At 35.1% G+C, this 20,393-nt stretch overlaps 2 protein-coding genes across 3 annotated transcripts; one reads left to right on the top strand and one right to left on the bottom strand.

Annotated features, from left to right (window-relative positions):
* Nucleotides 1-463: 463 nt before the first annotated feature.
* Nucleotides 464-3,999, bottom strand: LOC107888633 (uncharacterized). Its single transcript, XM_016812801.2, has 4 exons — nt 3,386-3,999; nt 1,433-2,014; nt 1,058-1,349; nt 464-825 (listed from the first exon to the last, which is right to left on the bottom strand). Exons 1-4 carry the CDS (start codon nt 3,944-3,946, stop codon nt 803-805), a joined length of 1,458 nt encoding a protein of 485 aa, XP_016668290.1. The 5' UTR covers nt 3,947-3,999; the 3' UTR covers nt 464-802.
* LOC107888632 (HIPL1 protein) lies at nt 3,872-9,616 on the top strand. Of its 2 annotated transcripts, none has more exons than XM_041077468.1 (7): nt 3,872-3,986; nt 7,084-7,241; nt 7,312-8,100; nt 8,184-8,400; nt 8,489-8,667; nt 8,806-9,047; nt 9,137-9,616. In XM_041077468.1, the coding sequence occupies exons 2-7, from the start codon at nt 7,188-7,190 to the stop codon at nt 9,558-9,560; spliced, it is 1,905 nt and encodes a 634-aa protein (XP_040933402.1). In that variant the 5' UTR covers nt 3,872-3,986; nt 7,084-7,187; the 3' UTR covers nt 9,561-9,616. The 2 variants fall into 2 exon arrangements, with proteins under 2 accessions (XP_040933402.1, XP_040933401.1); XM_041077467.1 differs by lacking the exon at nt 3,872-3,986 and adding an exon at nt 6,595-6,957.
* The last annotated feature ends 10,777 nt before the right edge of the window (nt 9,617-20,393 follow it).

Genomic DNA, 20,393 nt, shown 5'->3' with positions numbered 1-20,393 from the left:
GTAAAGAAAAACAAGATTGAGTTTAGACATTGCTCATTCAAGAAGAAAACTGCCCCTTCATGAATATCCATTGAAGCCCAACATGATCTCCTTTCCAATCTCATTGCCCACCATAAATTGTAGTAAACCAAAGTATAAAACTAATGATTTGATTACTAAATGAAGATAAGTAAGTTTACAACTGAAAACTAAAGAAAAGAAAATTACAAGAGAAATTAAAATAATACGTGTCAATGTATTTGAACTCACGTCCTCCTGTACTGAAAACAATATCAACATCAATCGACCTAATTCTTAATTTCTATGGTTGAAATTTTTACTTTCGTGTAACTAAAAACAATGTTTTGTTATTCATATCTTATTCTAACATATGAAAAGAATTTCCATTGTTTATGGCTTTATGAAACCATCATTTTATTATGATTTGGGCAGCATTTGGCAAAATCTTTTAAAGAGAATTGGGAAGAAAAATGTTGATGTTTAAAATTGTTTTTTTCTGTGTGGAAGAATAAAATACAAATCTGCAACAAAACCATTACAGAGTAAATCGATTGATCCTCCAAATCAAATCTCACATCAAAAAATGGTCCAAAAAGGAATTCTTCTACATCTCTGCTAACTGCAAAAAGATAAGCCTTTGAAAGAAACAATTAAGCAGATGAAAAAACATGACTAAAATTAAAAGAAAAAAAAAACCCTTTAGCTTTAAATAAATGAAAGAATTGGAATTTGCCTCATTCCATTGCTGTTAGCAGTTTCTAGCAACAAGCTAAGGTACAAGTTGAAAGTTCCTTCACATGTTTCAAAGCCAAAAATCATCTGCCACTGGTAAAAAATGAAGAAGAAATTATTAGTCTATAGAAATTAACAACTATGTTTCTTGGATTCTTTATTTTTTGTTGATCGCGTGGTACTGTGGAAGTTTTTATACTAAATATGAGATTGCATTTTACTTTTCTATAGATGTATAAGGATCAAATTTTAACACTTTAATCTAACGCATAGATATTAGTTTACCCTTTTTTGAGCAGAGGTATCATATCAAAGATTTCCTTACCTTTAGATGATAGAGGAACCAGAACAACATGCATTGCGGTATTGTTGGGAGGAAGCTGCAAACGAAGGGGATAAAGGTTGCCATTCAAAGGGTTACGAGAACAAAGAGAAAACTCTTCTTTCACAACATTCTCTTCTTTCAATGCTTTCTTCAAATCATCAACCCCATTCCCTTTAAATATGAATTTACGCTCTCCAATATTTTGGTCAATATCACCATTATCATCAACTACCTCATACTTAATAATCCTTCCTTCAGATGCCTTTGGTGATCCATTTCCTGAGTCATCTTCCTGCATATATATATAAAACCCAACAAAATTACAATCAATAATACGACATCCTAAGCTTAGATGGACTGTATGTCAAACTTCACCTCATTTTTAGACATTCTAGAGCCTCTAAGTGAAATTGTTGGAGGTGAACCAGTATCAGAATTGTCAAATCCATCAGCTTGTACTTGAACAGGAGGAGGTGGAGCAGGGAGTTTATCTTGGTGGCGAAACCTTAAAATATCAACTTGCCAAAGTATCCAATCTTGATGTGAGGTTCTATAAGGAGTATCATGTGTAATGTGGTTCCTCCATGGTGGTATCCCACCATTTGCTCGTAAATATTGGCCATAACGAGTTTTTAGCCGAACCCTGGAACCTTCTTGAATAGGTTCCCATTCAACCGAAGAATCCAATCGTTTTGGCAATGTCTGCAACACTTTCTTCCCTGTCATCCCCAATAGGAACGGCATGTTTGAAGCCGTCAAGTATTTACCGTAACAGCTTTTAAGACGAACATGGGTGGAATTGAACTGCACGAACTCCACCGTCCATCTCGCGTTCCGTACAGTTCCGCCTCGCTCTTGGGAAACAGTTTCCTCATCATCCTCTGCAAGCAAGTATTTGTCATGGATGCTACGTAATCGAACAATGCTTGCTTCTTCGAAGATTTCCATGGCAGCACTCTAATACAATTACAAGCAAAACAAAATCTACGATTTTAAAAAAAAAATGGTATTTCGATTTGATTTGATTTTTATTCTTTTTAGCTGAATATCTAGATTAATATCAGCTAACACCGGAAACTGTTTGAAGACAGGAAAATTCGAGGAAAGGAAAATTTAATGGAGTTTGGTAATGGAAGCAAAGAGGAACCGATATTTAGGGAGTTTTTGTGATTTTACTTTGTTTCCCGATTAAATATCTTGTTTTTGTTATTATAAATGTTGTATTCCGCTAAAATAGTTCTGTATTAATTGTGTTTAAATATGTAATTTTCTATTTACTAAATATATCGGTTACAAAATATCAAACATTAAGTAGTTAAATATATTTTAAGAGAGGTCAATCTAATCCAGATGGGATTGCCGGGATGATATCTACTGATTTGGAGGGAGTTAATATTTTGACAACTACTCCTACAAATCTATTAGAAATTTTTGATAGTGATAAAATTAACTGTGCTTTTAATTTTAACAATGTAATTATATTCTTATAAATGTCTAAAATTATTAAAATTATGTGGGAGAACCCTTAGAGAGTCTTGAATTTAATTAGTATAATAGAAATCAAAATTAGTCTATATTAATTATATAAATAAATGTGACACTTATTATATCGTGAATCTATTTATAAAGTCTAAAAATTTTTATTGGTGATGTATCAAATAATTATTTTTTTGAAAATTCATTTGACACATTGCTAATAGGATTTTTTAGACTTTACAAGTGGGTTAAGGGTCTTATAAGTGTATTATAAGATGTAATAAAAAAAAGATTTAGTTATATAAATAAATATAACACTTGTCACATCCTTAATCCGCTTGTGACAGTGTATGAAATAATTACCCTTCATTTTTTATATATTTTATTGATTTAGATTCTTATAAGACGACTTATATTCTCTTTATTATATATTAGTTAAACTTTTCGATTTTTTAAGGTAAACTGCATTAATAGTCACCCAATTATGATTTTTTTGAGTCATTCAATTATTTTGATATTTGGGTATTTCAAATTTTTATATTAATCATCATGATTAAAAAAATAAAATTGAATAATTAGATGATTATTTTGTAATTTTTTTATAAATAGATGATAAAAAGAATTCCAATAAAAAAAAAGAGTAACCTCTATTATAGTTTATTTATTTTTATTGGTGTTGACTTGGTTTAATGTTTGCATGATATTTTATCAAATAATTACAAACTTGATAATATCTAAAATAGTAACAACAAATAAATAATAATAATGACGATGAAGATGAAAATGGTGCTGCTGCTGGTGATGATGAAATTTAAGCAATGAAAATAAGAAGAAAAATCATAGAAACCTTGCCTCTCTTCCAAATGCATGCTTGAAATTATGAGTAATAAGTGATGCAGATCCTTTATCTGAATGTTGAGATCTCTCTGAATCGTGAGAAAAATTTGACAAATCCGGTTCCAAAATCTCAATCAAATCGACACCCCAAAGAACCCAATCTTGTGTAGCCGTTCTATGTGGGATATCATGCGTTACCGAGTTCCTCCACGGTGGCGGTCCGCCGTTAGCTCGCAAAAGCTGCCCATTCCTTGCTCTAAACTTCACTGGGAACCGATCGTTAATTGGCTCCCATTCCGTAAAACCATCGTTTCTCGACAACGGAATCGTTTGCAACACTTTATTATCAGTCATGCCGAGCAAAAATGGTTCACCACTTGCAGTTAAGTACTTGTTGTAAATGCTCTTGAGACGGATCAAGTGGTTATCGCCTTGGACGAACTCGACCTTCCAACGCGCGCCTTGGGAGGAGCCGTTTCGGCTTTGCCGGACAGTTTCCTGGTCCTCGTCGGCGAGTAGGTACTTGCCAAGGTGACTACGGAGTCTTACTGCTTTAGCTTTGTTGAAGAACTCCATTGATTTTGTTCTTAATTAAAAGGAGATTGAGAATGGAAAGGTATGTGTGCTATAATTTATACTTCTCTTTCCTTTTCTTTAGTTGATAGATATTACCAAGTTGGTACTATTTTTTTCTAAGAATGTCTTCACCATAGCAAGTTGATACTTTTTGTTTTTGAAACTGCAACTAATAGGATAAATTAGGGTAAAAGTGTATTTTCTTTTTTATTAAAAAAATATATATTAAATTAAAGAGTAAACTGATATTTTATGTTAAAAAATTCATCTAATTTTATTATTAAAATTGACATGATTAACTAAACAATTACATGTAATATGCTATATGTACTTTATGCTAAAAATTCATCTAATTTTATTATTAAAATTGACATGATTAACCAAACAATTACATGTAATATGCTATATGTACCTTATGCTGATGGACATAAACTAGCTTTTAATAGTAAAAATGAATGAAAATCTTAACAAAAAAATTAGTTTGCTCTTTAATTTAATTTACAAAGACTAATTTATTCATTTTTTAAATAAAGAGAACAAAATATAATTCGACTCCTATTATAAAAACTTCTATGATATTTTTATTCGATAATTATATTGTTACGTAAGTCCAAGGTATGGACAAGGGACCCTTTCAAAAGGGTAAACTTACCCCTTTATTTTTTTAAATTTATAAAATTATAAATTAATATAATATTAAAACTGCAGTTTAGTTCATTCAAAAATTTATTGTTTATTTCTATCCCTTTAAGTAACTTTTTGGTTTCTCCCCTTTATTAGATACTTAATGATCACTTTCGCACACATTACACATAAGTGATTCTTATAACTACTTGAATTCATGATGATAGTTCGAAAGTCAACCTATTTATATATAATTTCATCCACTGTTGATTGAATTTTTAGATTTTACCATGTTACCAAAATGAATAGATGATTTATACCCATTACAATTTATATGACTAAGAATATATATATATATATATATATACATACATGACAGTCCCATAATTTATTTATGAACTTAAAAATTTCAGCATTCATATACCAAAATGAGTTGATTTATGAAATCAAGGACTAATTATAAAAGCAAATAGATTTGGGAAAGTGGAAATTTTTTTCTTTAATAATAAATAGAATGTTAACTTTTCAGTTATATTATGGAGTTTTGGTTCCTCAACTATGTCAAAATTTAAAGTTTAATTTGATATTCTCACTTTTATAATATTATTATTTAATCAAGAATTTTAACATTGAGAAAATTTTATAAAAAAATATTCTAAAAAATTATATGAATCTTAAATTCAATAAAAAGTACACATGATTTAAATGCTTAAAACTACTTCTAAAAAGATTCAAATTCAAATAATTAATAATTTTAACAATTTGGATTAATTAATAATATTAAAAATGGACTGCATTATAATAAACTAAAATATAGAGATTTAAATATTAAATTTTAGCATAGTAAAGAGATTAAAATCATAATTTAACCAAGAGTTTCTAATAAAGGTTTGGTTAGTGGGAGATGAGGAAGGAAAGTCATAGCAAATTGGTATCGGATGAAGGAGGTTTTTTCGTAAATATTCAAGTTCTTATATCTAAATGTGTTAATGCTTTCTTATATGGAAATAGAATGATTGGTGAGATTTCTTCATCATGGATGATGAGAATGAGATTTGATGATTTTCAAAGGGTAAAAGTGGACTTGGTTCTGTTTGACTTTTGAGATTTGACTTTTATGAGGTATTGACTTAGGGGAATTAGTAGGTTTTTTAAAAAATATAATATAATAAATAATAAATTCTAACATTTCTAAAATGCAATGAAAACTAGAAATTTTATCAGTAAGGGTATGCGTGTGAGAATCACAAATTCAGAACACAAACATGTGTTTAAAATAGCATAGGATAAATAATGAAACAAATAGTTTAGCTTTTGTGAAAGTAATAAAATGTGTATAATAAATTTAAAATGTTTAATAATATTAGGATACAACTTCAGTTAAGTGGTTAATTAAAGGTTTTATTTATATAATTAATTGATGTGGGTTTGAATCTTACAAATTGCATATTTTTATTGATTTTTTTAAAATAAAAAAGATTAAAATACCTTCAAATAATATAATTTATTTTAATTATTAAAAGACATTTATGTAATTTTTATAACTGAGTTGGCGTGCAGTTGATTCGTAGTTTAATGAAAATAATAATATTTACTAACTCCATCATTGAAAAATGACTACTGAATCATCATTTTGCCACTATATATATTTGGATTTGGGTTAGACAAACTTTAACCAGAACAATAACTCAATTTTTTTTCACTTCTTGCTATAATACATGGCAAATAGAGTAACCAAAAATATTTGACATCAAATCTTTGGTTAATACCAATTTCAACATCGTTTCCTAAAAAATCTACCCCTTCCCCTTATAAAATAAACAGTGCAACATTGTAGATTGTCAGCAGAAAATCTACTTTTACAGCCACTTGTTGAAGTTCTATGTTTCAAGTCAGTCTATAGCATCAGCTTGCAAGGTGAAATCAAGTCCAACTTTCTTTGAGTTGGAGTGTTTGACTTTACTTTTATTTCTTTTCTCTTTTACTCAAAACTATATCAATGATGAAATCAACTTGTTATTGTTATTGTTATTAGTTTTTTGTTGTTTATATATTGTAGAATAGGTCAGCTTGAGTTTATGTTCCCATACTCTTGTTTACATTCCACATTCAAGCAAACAAGGAAAGTCAACCATGGCAGACAGGAAATTAGTAGCTGAATTGGTATAATCCAATAAAAAAAGAACACTTGAATTTGTGTGTTACAAAAATAACCCATTTTGTCAAACTTTGAATTGATTTTACAGCGTAATTCTTGAGTTTATGCATGTTCAAAGTTTGTTTCTAAGAGATGATGGCTGGTGTTCTAACTCTATTCTTCATCATTTCTTGCCTGAATCTTCTGCTTAGCCATCGTTGTTCTTCACATCCCTTGTGTACAAACTTCAGTAGGTGTCTTTTGATTCAGTTTATGAAAAGAAAATGTTCTATTTGATTGCTTATAAAGACCCTTTCTTCATTGAAATAGCTGTAATACTATATTTCAATTTGGTGATCTTTTTTTGTTGAAACAGGAGCACCCTTTACTTCTGAGACCCCTCTTTCGTTTTGTCAGTACAATGGAAGTGTTTGTTGTAATGCCACTGAGGATCTGAAATTGAGGAATCAGTTCAAGTCAATGAATGTCTCTGTTTCTGCTTGTGCTTCGGTCCTTAAATCGATACTCTGCTCGGTAAGGGTGCCACTTAAAGTCTTTGTAATAGATGATAATATGAACTGGTCTAAATGTTATATGATTGCAGAGATGTGACCAATTTTCGGCGGAGCTATATCGAATCGATTCTGCACAAAGAACAGTTCCTGTTCTTTGCAACTCATCTATTTCAACAAGCTCAAGCCAGTCACAGGAAGCCAAAGTTGATTACTGTGCAGAAGTTTGGGATAAATGCCATAACGTATCAATCATAAATTCTCCTTTTGCCCTGCAAGCTAAGGGTGGTATACCAATTAATTCGACTTCGAAGCTGAATGAGTTATGGCAATCTAAGGGTGCTTTCTGTGATGAATTTGGTGGAGCTTCTGATGATGGAGCAACATGTTTTACTGGAGGTCCAGTTCTGCTAAACAATTCTGAAAATATTAGTCCTCCAAGTGGTATTTGTCTTGAGAAAATAGGGAATGGATCCTACCTTAACATGGTGGCTCATCCCGACGGTTCGAATCGTGTCTTTTTGTCTAACCAAGCCGGAAAATTATGGCTGGCAACGGTTCCTGAGCAAGGATCAGGAGAAACATTAGGCATTGATGAGTCGAATCCGTTTCTAGATTTGACTGATGAAGTACATGCTGATGCTGCGCTTGGATTGTTGGGAATTGCATTTCATCCGAACTTTCAACAAAACGGCCGATTCTTCGCTTCGTTTAACTGTGATAAGGTTCGATGGCCACGATGTTCAGGAAGATGTTCATGTAACAGTGATATAGGATGTGATCCTTCAAAGTTAAGTTCAGACAATGGGGCTCAACCATGCCAATATCACAGTGTTATAACAGAATTCACAGCCAACAGTACCACATTGAATCTTTCCTTGGTAAAAAAACTCTGCTTGTAACAGTCATTTATCATGATATCGAGTCAAGTTTCATTCTCATTCAATCTGGTTTTTGATTTAAGGTTACTCAAATTAGACCGGTAGAAGTCAGAAGAATACTTACCATGGGACTACCATTCACTTCCCAACATGGCGGCCAGATTCTCTTCGGACCTAAAGATGGATATTTGTATTTTATGATGGGAGATGGTGGAGGCAGTGGTGACCCTTATAACTTTTCACAAAACAAGAGATCTTTGCTTGGAAAGATTATGAGGCTTGACATAGATACCATACCAAGTATTGCCATGAAATTTCCCCTTACCAGAACAAAAATTTTCAAACAAGGTGTTATTTGATGTTGTACCAATATTTTTCAACTCTGCAGGTGCAAAAGATATCAGTGAATTTGATCTATGGGGAAATTATTCAATTCCTAAAGATAATCCATTTTATGAAGACCATGAATTGCTTCCAGAAATTTGGGCCATCGGATTTAGAAATCCTTGGAGATGTAGTTTTGATTCTGAGAGGCCTTCTTACTTCCTATGTGCAGATGTTGGTCAGGTTAAGTTTTCCAATGGAGCTTAATTAATGTTGCATACATGTTCGGATATGAGTACTTCAAGAAAAATGAAGTGCCGGAGAAACATACACGATTTACATAACCTTGTTAGTGATGCATATATCATTGATCTTATGCAGGATCAATATGAAGAAGTGGATATAGTGACAAAGGGAGGAAACCATGGTTGGAGAGTTTATGAAGGACCTTTTTTATACAATTTATCAAACTATTCTGAGGCTAATAATTCTTCAAACCCCATAAATGCAATCTTCCCAGTCATGGGATACAACCATTCTGCTTTAAACAAAGCTGAAGGATCGGCATCGATCAGTGGTGGTTATTTCTTCCGATCTATGACTGATCCATGCTTGTATGGAAGGTGAGTCAGTTGTCAAGAAAGACCTTACAAATTGTCCACAATAACATGCCAATTACCATGGTCTAATAACTAATAAACCATGGTTGCAGATATCTGTATGCAGATTTGTATGCTGATGTTATTTGGGCAGGTTTTGAAAACCCAAAAGGCAGTGGAAACTTCACAACAGATCAGCTTGCTGTTAAATGTGCCCAAGACTCTCCTATTCAATGCAATGCTGAACCTGAGTTAACATCTCCAGCATTGGGGTTTATATTCTCCTTTGGGCAGGATAATAAGAAAGACATCTTCATATTGACCAGTAATGGCGTTTATAGAATTGTTCGTCCAAGTAGATGCAACTATACTTGTTCCAGGGAAAATGTCACGGATTTTACTGCTCCTCCTGGATCTGATGTTGATCCTCCATCATCTTCTCCTTCATCAGGGAGCAAATTTAGCAGTCCTCTAACATTACAGATTCTGGTTTTTACTTTTGTTTCCTTCATTGGATTGTTGAGTTTTCTCTTGTAATCCATACTTGGAGTTGTTGATTGGAGATAAAGAGAACGTTTCTCTTTTCTTGCTGATTTCAAGTTTTCTTCTTATTATTATTTTTTGTTGAGATTTCTAAAATATGAGTTTTTTTTTTCCTTTTCTAAATTTATCTAAATTTTTAATAAATGGTCAACTCAAACTTATCTATATTGGTTTATTTTATTTTATTTAAAATATCTTTTTTTATTTAATATTTAGTTATTTCATATACATATTTTTTATATTACAAATTTTAAATTTAATTGCTACATTACAATGTTATAAATTTAATTTTTATAATATATAAGTTACATAATATATAATAAACTATAAAAATTAAAGAAAAACAACATATTATAAAAATGAAAAAAAGTCTATGTTAGACTTGGATTTCAACTCGGGACTTATACGTTGAAGTCCAAGCTTAGTTTATATTTTAAATGAGTTTTTTTTGTCTAAATTCATTTTTAAACCTATTTTTTTAAAACATTTTCAAATACAAAAGAAACTTTTGAACTTAAAAATGAATAACTTGATCATTAGTGCTATTAATTACAATATTCTTTTGAGTAAACTATTAAAATATTCTTTTTTGTTTGCCTTAAATTACATTTTATTTAGTTATGTTTGAAATGTTATATTTTAGTCACTTACATTATCGTGTTGTAACATTTTAGTCACTGAGTCGTTAATTTTTGCTGACGTGGCACATTAAATAATCATTTTTAACGAAAATTTTAGGTTAAATTATATAATTGGTCCCTATATTTTTTGTTTTGAGCAAATTTTTTCTTTTATGTTCTTTTAACTTTCTTTTTTTCTTTATTTTTCATTATCTTTTACTTCTCCTTTTGTTTTCCTCCCTTCTCCTGTAACGCCCCAATTTTCGGGAATTCTGTGAATGTTGGCATAGGTTTAATTATGTTAGTGGGCCTCTAGAAGGCCCAAGCTTAAGATAGAACCCGGCAATTTTAGTTAATTTTTTTGTTCCATAAGAAAAAAGGGGGTGAAATTATGAAATAGAACCTATGTGAAAATGTTTGAAAATGCTATAGGCTAAATTGAAGTGGCCAAATAAATAGGAGTGCAAAATAGGAGGATTTGCATGACAAACCTCCCATTTTACATGAAGCGGCCAGCCATCATGTTGTTGTAGACAATATGAGCACTTGATATCCATAATTCATGGTACAAATTGATAATGGGTTAGGTAAATATTCCATGATAATGGATTAGGTAAATATTCCATGATAATGGGTTAGGTAAATGTTCCATGATAATGGTTTAGGTAAATGTTCCATGATGGGCATTTCATATCTTTTGTATTAAAGAATTAAATGGATGAAATATGAAGTTTTATTAAAAGAAAAAGGGGTGAAAAAAATAAAGTTTTGTCCATCTTTGTTCATCATAGCCTAAAGTTAGAGAAGAGAAAGGAGAGGAGAAAGCTCTTGAATGTTCGGTCACTTGGGGAAGAAAATTGAAGGTAAGTTCATGGTAGTTTGCTTCTATCTTGATGTTCATGAGTTCTTCTTGATTCTACCTTAACTCTTGAAGCATATTTTGGTTTTTAGTTGTGTTGTGAGCATTTAGTCATGAATTAAAATGAAGGAAATTGTTGTTGTTTCATGTTCTTTTGATGAAAAATGGAAGATAGGTAAAGGTGAGCCAAACAAATGAGCATGCATGTGCCTTAGATGCTAAGGGGAAAAATCGGCTAACATGTTGTGCTTTAAAATGATGAAATGAAGATTATACTTAAGTAAAATCATAGATATGTGATGATTGATTGGTGATATACATGTTTAAATAACAAGCATTCAAGTTAGGTGTGAAAGAGTGATTTGGTAATAAATCTGCTTGGGACAGCAGCAGCAATGTGACTTTGGAAAATCACCATAAATTGTGGGAGATGAGTTAGAGCTGCATAAATTATGTAATTAAAGCTTAATGAGTCTAGTTTCAAATGGAATAAACGAGAACATATTTTGAATTCTGTACAATGAGAAATTTGATTCGTAATGAAGAGTTGTCAGATTAGTCAAATAGTGAAACATGGGAAACTTTAATAAAAATCTGGTATTGATTGGCCATACCAAAAATTCTGAAAATTTTATGGATAGAAGATATATGAGTCTATTTTCAGGGAAAATTAACGGCACTTGATTTGGAGTTTCGTAGCTCCAGTTATAAATAATTTAGTGACTGTTACTCAGGAAGACAGCTTGCAGTGAAATTATGATTATGTGGTAAACATTGACAAAAAATTGTTAATGAGTTGCTTATTGTTTTCTTATAAGCTTACTATGATCTGTAGGTGTGGTTGGCCGAATATTGTAAGGGGCTAATACGTAGTTCGTATTTGAATAGTTAGATTAATGTGTTAGTAATCCAATTTTAGGCAGTTCGTGTGTGGATCTCGTCAGCATATCGTTGCAAACAGGTGTGTAACTAACACCCTCTTTCTTAGTCTGGATCGGCAAAAGTCGAAAAGCCGAAATGCCAAAAATCGGTATTTTGTAGATTTGCGAGTGTGCGAATGCTCGTGAGGTAAATCGATTAATGTTTTTGGTAAGCTGCAAAATTTGGACTGTAAAGTGCATGATTTCTGTGCCCTCAATATTTTTGGGCTTAATGGGCCAAAATTGGAATGATGGGCCAACGGGCCCAATTCGGTAAGAACCCTCGGTACGTGATTCTGTTAGTACGTGAAAAGTAGGAATATGCATGAAAAACCCTAAAATAGATAAATTACTGAAATACCTTTAAAAGTGGAAAATTTACAGTTTTACCCCTAGTAGATAAATTATCGAAATATCCCTAGGGTTAAATTGACCTAAATGCATGTTTGACTGTTGTTATTTACTGCATGCCATGTTGTTATTATCTGATGCATGGGATTGGGATATTGACGGAGGAAGTACTGAAAGTGGCTTGTCCACGTACTGGAGGCTTTGCCTCAATTTACTGTTAACTGAGCAGCAAGGCTGCAACTGTGGAGTGTTGGGCTGGGTGGGTTGAGCTAATCCCCACATGGAGTGTAGAGCTGGTACGGGTAGAGTGTAGTGGTTGGTGGGTCGAGTAGTCTCCCCAAATAGGCTTACATATGTTATTGATGTTGCATGTATTTTGAAATGGGCCTATGGGCCATACTGTTATCTGAATAAGGGGCTAAGGCCCAATTTATTGTAATTTGAAAAGGGCTCTGGTCCAGTACCACTGTTACCTGAATGGGATTAGGCCCAATAGGCTTGAGCTGACTTGGGCTTTGAATGGGTTTTCCTTACACACTGAGTTTCCCCAAACTCACCCCTTTTATTTTCATCCATGCAGGAAATCCCCAGCCATAGTGGGCTTGGAGCTGTGAGGGAATTCGGAGTGTCCACCCGTTCTGAAAGTTTGGTTTTCTTCTGGTGAACTGGACATCCTATTATTTACGTTGAGGTTTGGGTTTTTAAATGTAATAAGGCCGCTTAATTATTTTTGATGGTTTTAATATGTATTACTAAGATAGGTATTACTTATTTTAACTGTTGAAATTGGATAGCTTTAGGGCGCGTTTTCAAAAAAAAAACAACAATTGATTTCAAAATAACACAACAACAAGCAAAGCTTCCGCAATGAAAGTATTTTCCAAAATTAATCACTTTTCCTAAAATGACTTAATCAAATCGGTTTCCTAGAAATATACATGACGTTAAGGTGTGGCAATGGCGGTGTGCATGTCTAGGATTGGATCCGAAGGGAGCTTGGTACTTAAGTAGTCCGATAGACTCACCTCCTTTTTTCCGGTTTCCTACTTGGTGCACAACTTCCATTCACTTTAACCTATAATGAAATTATCTTTTAAAACACTAAGTAGGTTTTTCTGGATCAACAATATAAAATGTTTTGAACGCTTCGATGTGGCATGTTAGATCCGGCCATAACGTTTGGGCCGAATTTGGGGTGTTACATTTAGTGGTATCAGAGCCTAGGTTGCAACAACTCGGCTGTGGAATATGTTTACAAAAATAAAGATTTTCAAAAAAAATTATAAAGATTGCGAAAAACGCGATTTTCAAAATTTAGATCTTTAGAAGGTGGCATTCCGAATCTCCGGCTCAAGCCTGTAAGTATTACTCTAAACTTTTCTGAATATTTTCCTGAATTATCTGTCTGTACTGAAACCCTATTAGGATACTCTAGATAGGATGATACTGAAACCATAGGAAAATCTGATAAGAGACTAAAACTGTAGCTAGACTTCGATTCTGCGAAAACAAACTCTGAACTACTGTCTGATTCATAAAACATCTGTAATAAACATTGGAATATTAATTGATGCATAAAAATTCGTAATCAAGATAATACGATATGAGTACAAGAGGCCGTGGACGGAGCCGAGGAAGTGCTCGAGCGAGATCTTCATCTTCGAGACATATACCTGCGATGGATGCACCGGTACCACCGGCAACAGAGGTAGAGTCTCATGACCGCGGTGCCGAGGATGATGCCTTGTCACAAGCAATGCTTTGTGTTCTGGAAAGGGTTGCCGGGGCAAGTGCGGGCAATGGAGTTCGGGGATCTATTTCTGAACGACTTCGGGCCAACGAAGCGGAGATCTTTAGGGGTGTGTCTGGTATCGCCTCGAATGTGGCAGAATATTGATTGGAGGCCACAGAACGGATTATGGACAACTTGGACTGCTCTGAGGATATTGTGAGTGGGGTATCTGTACTAAGTCCTTTGGGTCACTCTATTAGGGTAGACAAACTGTATAGGGATGTACCCTTAGAAACTCAAGGTAGGATTTTTCCTGGAGATCTGATGGAGTTACCATTCGGAGAGTTTGATCTCATTTTAGGAATGGACTGGCTTGTTAAGCATAAAGCGACCCTGGATTGTGCTACTAAACGAATGGTGTTAAGGACCACAAAGGATGAGGAGGTTATAGTGATAGGTGAGCGAAGGGATTATTTGTCCAATATGGTGTCGGCTTTAAGAGCCGAAAAGTGGATTCGGAAAGGTTGTGAGGCCTATTTGGCATTTGTAAGTCAGTCGGAAGAGAAGGGACTGACAGTGGATAAGGTTAAGACCGTAAAGGAGTTCCAAGATGTTTTTCTAGAGGAGCTTCCAGGATTGCCTCCGAACCGAGAAGTTGAGTTTGGAATAGATTTGTTGCCTGGAGCGGCGCCTGTGTCCATCGCACCGTATAGGATGGCACCGAAAGAGTTAGTGGAGTTAAAGGCTCAAATTCAAGAGTTGTTGGATAGGAGCTTCATTAGGCCAAGCATGTTTCCATAGGGAGCACCGGTGCTATTCGTGAAAAAGAAGGATGGTACGATGCGGATGTGCATTGATTATCGCCAGTTGAACATACTGACAATTAAGAATAAGTATCCATTGCCAAGGATTGACGATCTGTCTGACCAGGTTAGAGGGGCTTCTGTATTTTCTAAGATCGACCTCCGATCTGGATATCATCAGTTAAGGGTCAAGGAGGCAGATATCCATAAGACAGCATTCAGGACTCGGTATGGTCATTACGAGTTTCTGGTTATGCCATTTGGATTGACGAACGCTCCTGCAGCGTTTATGGATCTGATGAATCGTGTGTTCCAACTATTTTTAGATAGTTCGTAGTCATCTTTATTGACGATATCCTGGTATATTTTGAAACTGAATCGAAACATGATGAGCATCTCCGTATAGTGCTGCGAGTGTTAAGAGAGAAGGAACTCTTCGTGAAGTTCAGCAAGTGTGAATTTTGGTTGAGGGAGGTAACCTTCTTAGGACATGTGGTCTCTGCCAAAGGGATTAAGGTGGACCCTCGAAAGATTAAAGCAATTTTGGAGTGGAAGCCACCTAGGACGGTTTCGAAAATTCGAAGTTTCCTAGGGTTGGCAGGATACTACATAAGGTTTGTGGAAGGTTTTTCTGTGATGGCAGCACCTCTGACAAAACTCATAAGGAAAGGGGTACCGTTTGTATGGACTGAGACCCAGTAGGAGGCTTTTGAGAAGTTGAAGAAAGTTCTGACTGAAGCACCTGTGTTAATTCAGCCAGAGTTTGGGAAGGATTTTACTGTGTACAGTGACGCATCACACGTGGGTTTGGGCTGCGTGTTAATGCAAGAGGGTAAGGTGGTTGCATATGCATCACGACAGCTTAAACCTCACAAAGGGAACTATCCGACTCATGATTTGGAGTTGGCAGCAGTGATATTCACACTTAAGATTTGGAGACATTACTTGTACGGAGAAATGTGTATTATATACACTGACCATAAGAGTCTTAAGTATTTGTTGACTCAGAAGGAGCTGAACCTTAGGCAAATGAGATGGATTGAGTTGCTTAAGGATTATGACTGTTCGATCGAGTATCACCCAGGTAAGGCTAATGTAGTAGCCGATGCTCTAAGTCGTAGAACTGTATCTGATCTAAGAGCAATGTTTGCTCGTCTGAGTCTGTATGATGATGGAAGTCTGTTGGCTGAGTTGCAAGTGAGGCCAACCTGGGTGGATCAGATTTAGGAAAAGTAGTTGAACGATGAGTCTTTGGTCACTCGTTTCCAACAAGTTAAGGAAGGGGAAACTTCTGAGTTTGGGTTAAATGGCGAAGGAGTTCTGTGTTTCTGAGGAAGAATTTGTGTTCCGAAGGACTCTGATTTGAGGCAGACAATATTGAAGGAAGCTCATGGAGGACTTTGTGCCATGCACCCTGGAGGGAACAAGTTGTATCACGACTTACGAGAACTGTACTGGTGGCCTGGACTTAAACGAGAAGTAACGGAGTTTGTAGGAAAATGTCTGACATGCCAGCAAGTGAAAGCTGAGCATCAATTACCCTTTGGACTGTTACAGTCAGTGAAGATACCACTTTGGAAGTTGGAGAGGGTAGCCATGGACTTTGTGAGTGGGCTGCCCTTGATACCATTAAAGAAAGACTCGGTGTGGGTGATTGTGGATAGGTTGACCAAATCGGCCCATTTCATACCTGTTCGTACTGACTTTTCACTTCAAAAGTTAGCCAAGTTGTATGTGGCGGAGATTGTGTGACTTCATGGAGTCCTAGTTTCAATTATTTCTGATCGGGATCCCAGATTTACATCTTAGTTTTGGCAAAGGTTGCATGAGGCATTGGGGACGTGATTAAATTTTAGTACGGCTTTCCATCCCAGACTGATGGTCAATCGGAAAGGGTTATTCAGATTCTGAAGGACATGTTGAGGGGATGCGTGATTGATTTTCGAGGTAGTTGGGAGGATTACTTGCCATTGGCAGAATTTGCATACAATAACAGCTACTAAGCAAGTATTCAGATGGCTCCATATGAGGCATTTTATGGGCGGAGATGTCGTACGCCTACGTGTTGGATAGAGTTGGGTGAACGACAAGTTCTTGGACCAGAGTTGGTAGCTGATACTGATGATAAGGTCAGAATAATTAGGGACCGGTTAAAAGAAGCATCTGATAGGCAAAAGTCGTATGCAGATTTGAAGCGTAAGGAGATTGAGTACTCAGTAGGTGATATGGTCTTCTTAAAGGTTTCTCCTTGGAAGAAGATATTAAGGTTCGGTAAGAAGGACAAGTTGAGTCTGCGGTTCATTGGGCCTTATCGGGTTTTGAAGCGAGTAGACCCACTGGCTTATCAGTTGGAATTGCCTCCAGAGTTAGACAGGATTCACGGTGTTTTTCACGTCTCAATGTTTAGGCGTTATCGTGCTGACCCTGCTCATGTCCTGCTAGTTGCAGAAATTGAAGTTCAGACTGATTTGACCTTTGAGGAGGAGCCTGTGCAAATATTGGCTCGAGATGTTAAGGTTCTCAGAAGGAAATCTATCCCGTTAGTGAAAGTACTTTGGCGTAATCATGGAAGGGAAGAAGCTACTTGGGAATCAGAAGAGACTATGCGTCAACAATACCCTCAACTAGTTGGATCAGGTAAATTTCGAGGAGAAATTTCTTTAAGGGGGGTAAAGTTGTAACGCCCCAATTTTCGGGAATTCTGTGAATGTTGGCATAGGTTTAATTATGTTAGTGGGCCTCTAGAAGGCCCAAGCTTAAGATAGAACCCGGCAATTTTAGTTAATTTTTTTGTTCCATAAGAAAAAGGGGGTGAAATTATGAAATAGAACCTATGTGAAAATGTTTGAAAATGCTATAGGCTAAATTGAAGTGGCCAAATAAATAGGAGTGCAAAATAGGAGGATTTGCATGACAAACCTCTCATTTTACATGAAGCGGCCAGCCATCATGTTGTTGTAGACAATATGAGCACTTGATATTCATAATTCATGGTACAAATTGATAATGGGTTAGGTAAATGTTCCATGATAATGGATTAGGTAAATATTCCATAATAATGGGTTAGGTAAATGTTCCATGATAATGGTTTAGGTAAATGTTCCATGATGGGCATTTCATGTCTTTTGTATTAAAGAATTAAATGGATGAAATATGAAATTTTATTAAAAGAAAAAGGGATGAAAAGAACAAAGTGTTGTCCATCTTTGTTCATCATAGCCTAAAGTTAGAGAAGAGAAAGGAGAGGAGAAAGCTCTTGAACGTTCGGTCACTTGGGGAAGAAAATTGAAGGTAAGTTCATGGTAGTTTGCTTCTATCTTGATGTTCATGAGTTCTTCTTGATTCTACCTTAACTCTTGAAGCATATTTTGGTTTTTAGTTGTGTTGTGAGCATTTAGTCATGAATTAAAATGAAGGAAATGGTTGTTGTTTCATGTTCTTTTGATGAAAAATGGAAGATAGGTAAAGGTGAGCCAAACAAATGAGCATGCATGTGCCTTAGATGCTAAGGGGAAAAATCGGCTAACATGTTGTGCTTTAAAATGATGAAATGGAGATTATACTTAAGTAAAATCATAGATATGTGATGATTGATTGGTGATATACATGTTTAAATAACAAGCATGCAAGTTAGGTGTGAAAGAGTGATTTGGTAATAAATCTGCTTGGGACAGCAGCAGTAACGTGACTTTGGAAAATCACCATAAATTGTGGGAGATGAGTTAGAGCTGCATAAATTATGTAATTAAAGCTTAATTAGTCTAGTTTCAAATGGAATAAACGAGAACATATTTTGAATTCTGTACAATGAGAAATTTGATTCGTAATGAAGAGTTGTCAGATTAGTCAAATAGTGAAACATGGGAAACTTTAATAAAAATCTGGTATTGATTGGCCATACCAAAAATTCTGAAAATTTTATGGATAGAAGATATATGAGTCTATTTTTAGGGAAAATTAACGGCACTTGATTTGGAGTTTCGTAGCTCCAGTTATAAATAATTTAGTGACTGTTGCTCAGGAAGACAGCTTGCAGTGAAATTATGATTATGTGGTAAACATTGACAAAATTTTGTTAATGAGTTGCTTATTGTTTTCTTATAAGCTTACTATGATCTGTAGGTGTGGTTGGCCGAATATTGTAAGGGGCTAATACGTAGTTCGTATTTGAATAGTTAGATTAATGTGTTAGTAATCTAATTGTAGGCAGTTCGTGTGTGGATCTTGTCAGCATATCGTCGCAAACAGGTGTGTAACTAACACCCTCTTTCTTAGTCTGGATCGGCAAAAGTCGAAAAGCCGAAATGCCGAAAATCGGTATTTTGTAGATTTGCGAGTGTGCGAATGCTCGTGAGGTAAATCGATTAATGTTTTTGGTAAGCTGCAAAATTTGGACTGCAAAGTGCATGATTTCTGTGCCCTCAATATTTTTGGGCTTAATGGGCAAAAATTGGAATGATGGGCCAACGGGCCCAATTTGGTAAGAACCCTCGGTACGTGATTCTGTTAGTACGTGAAAAGTAGGAATATGCATGAAAAACCCTAAAATAGATAAATTACTGAAATACCTTTAAAAGTAGAAAATTTACAGTTTTACCCCTAGTAGATAAATTACCAAAATACCCCTAGGGTTAAATTGACCTAAATGCATGTTTGACTGTTGTTATTTACTGCATGCCATGTTGTTATTATCTGATGCATGGGATTGGGATATTGACGGAGGAAGTACTGAAAGTGGCTTGTACACGTACTGGAGGCTTTGCCTCAATTTACTGTTAACTGAGCAGCAAGGCTGGAACTGTGGAGTGTTGGGCTGGGTGGGTTGAGCTAATCCCCACATGGAGTGTAGGGCTGGTACGGGTGGAGTGTAGTGGTTGGTGGGTCGAGTAGTCTCCCCAAATAGGCTTGCATATGTTATTGATGTTGCATGTATTTTGAAATAGGCCTATGGGCCATACTGTTATCTGAATAAGGGGCTAAGGCCCAGTTTATTGTAATCTGAAAATGGCTCTGGTCCAGTACCACTGTTACCTGAATGGGATTAGGCCCAATAGGCTTGAGCTGACTTGGGCTTTGAATGGGTTTTCCTTACACACTGAGTTTCCCCAAACTCACCCCTTTTATTTTCATCCACGCAGGAAATCCCCAACCATAGTGGGCTTGGAGCTGTGAGGGAATTCGGAGTGGCCACCCGTTCTGAAAGTTTGGTTTTCTTCTGGTGAACTGGACATCCTATTATTTACGTTGAGGTTTGGGTTTTCAAATGTAATAAGGTCGCTTAATTATTTTTGATGGTTTTAATATGTATTACTAAGATAGGTATTACTTATTTTAACTGTTGAAATTGGATAGCTTTAGGGCGCGTTTTCAAAAAAAAAAAAACAACAATTGATTTCAAAATAACACGACAACAAGCAAAGCTTCCGCAATGAAAGTATTTTCCAAAATTAATCACTTTTCCTAAAAATGACTTAATCAAATCGGTTTTCTAGAAATATACATGACGTTAAGGTGTGGCAATGGCGGTGTGCATGTCTAGGAT

The sequence above is a fragment of the Gossypium hirsutum genome, chromosome A09, assembly GCF_007990345.1.
Source record: "Gossypium hirsutum isolate 1008001.06 chromosome A09, Gossypium_hirsutum_v2.1, whole genome shotgun sequence".
NCBI lineage: Eukaryota > Viridiplantae > Streptophyta > Magnoliopsida > Malvales > Malvaceae > Gossypium > Gossypium hirsutum.
This window is presented reverse-complemented; position numbering and strand designations above follow the sequence as displayed.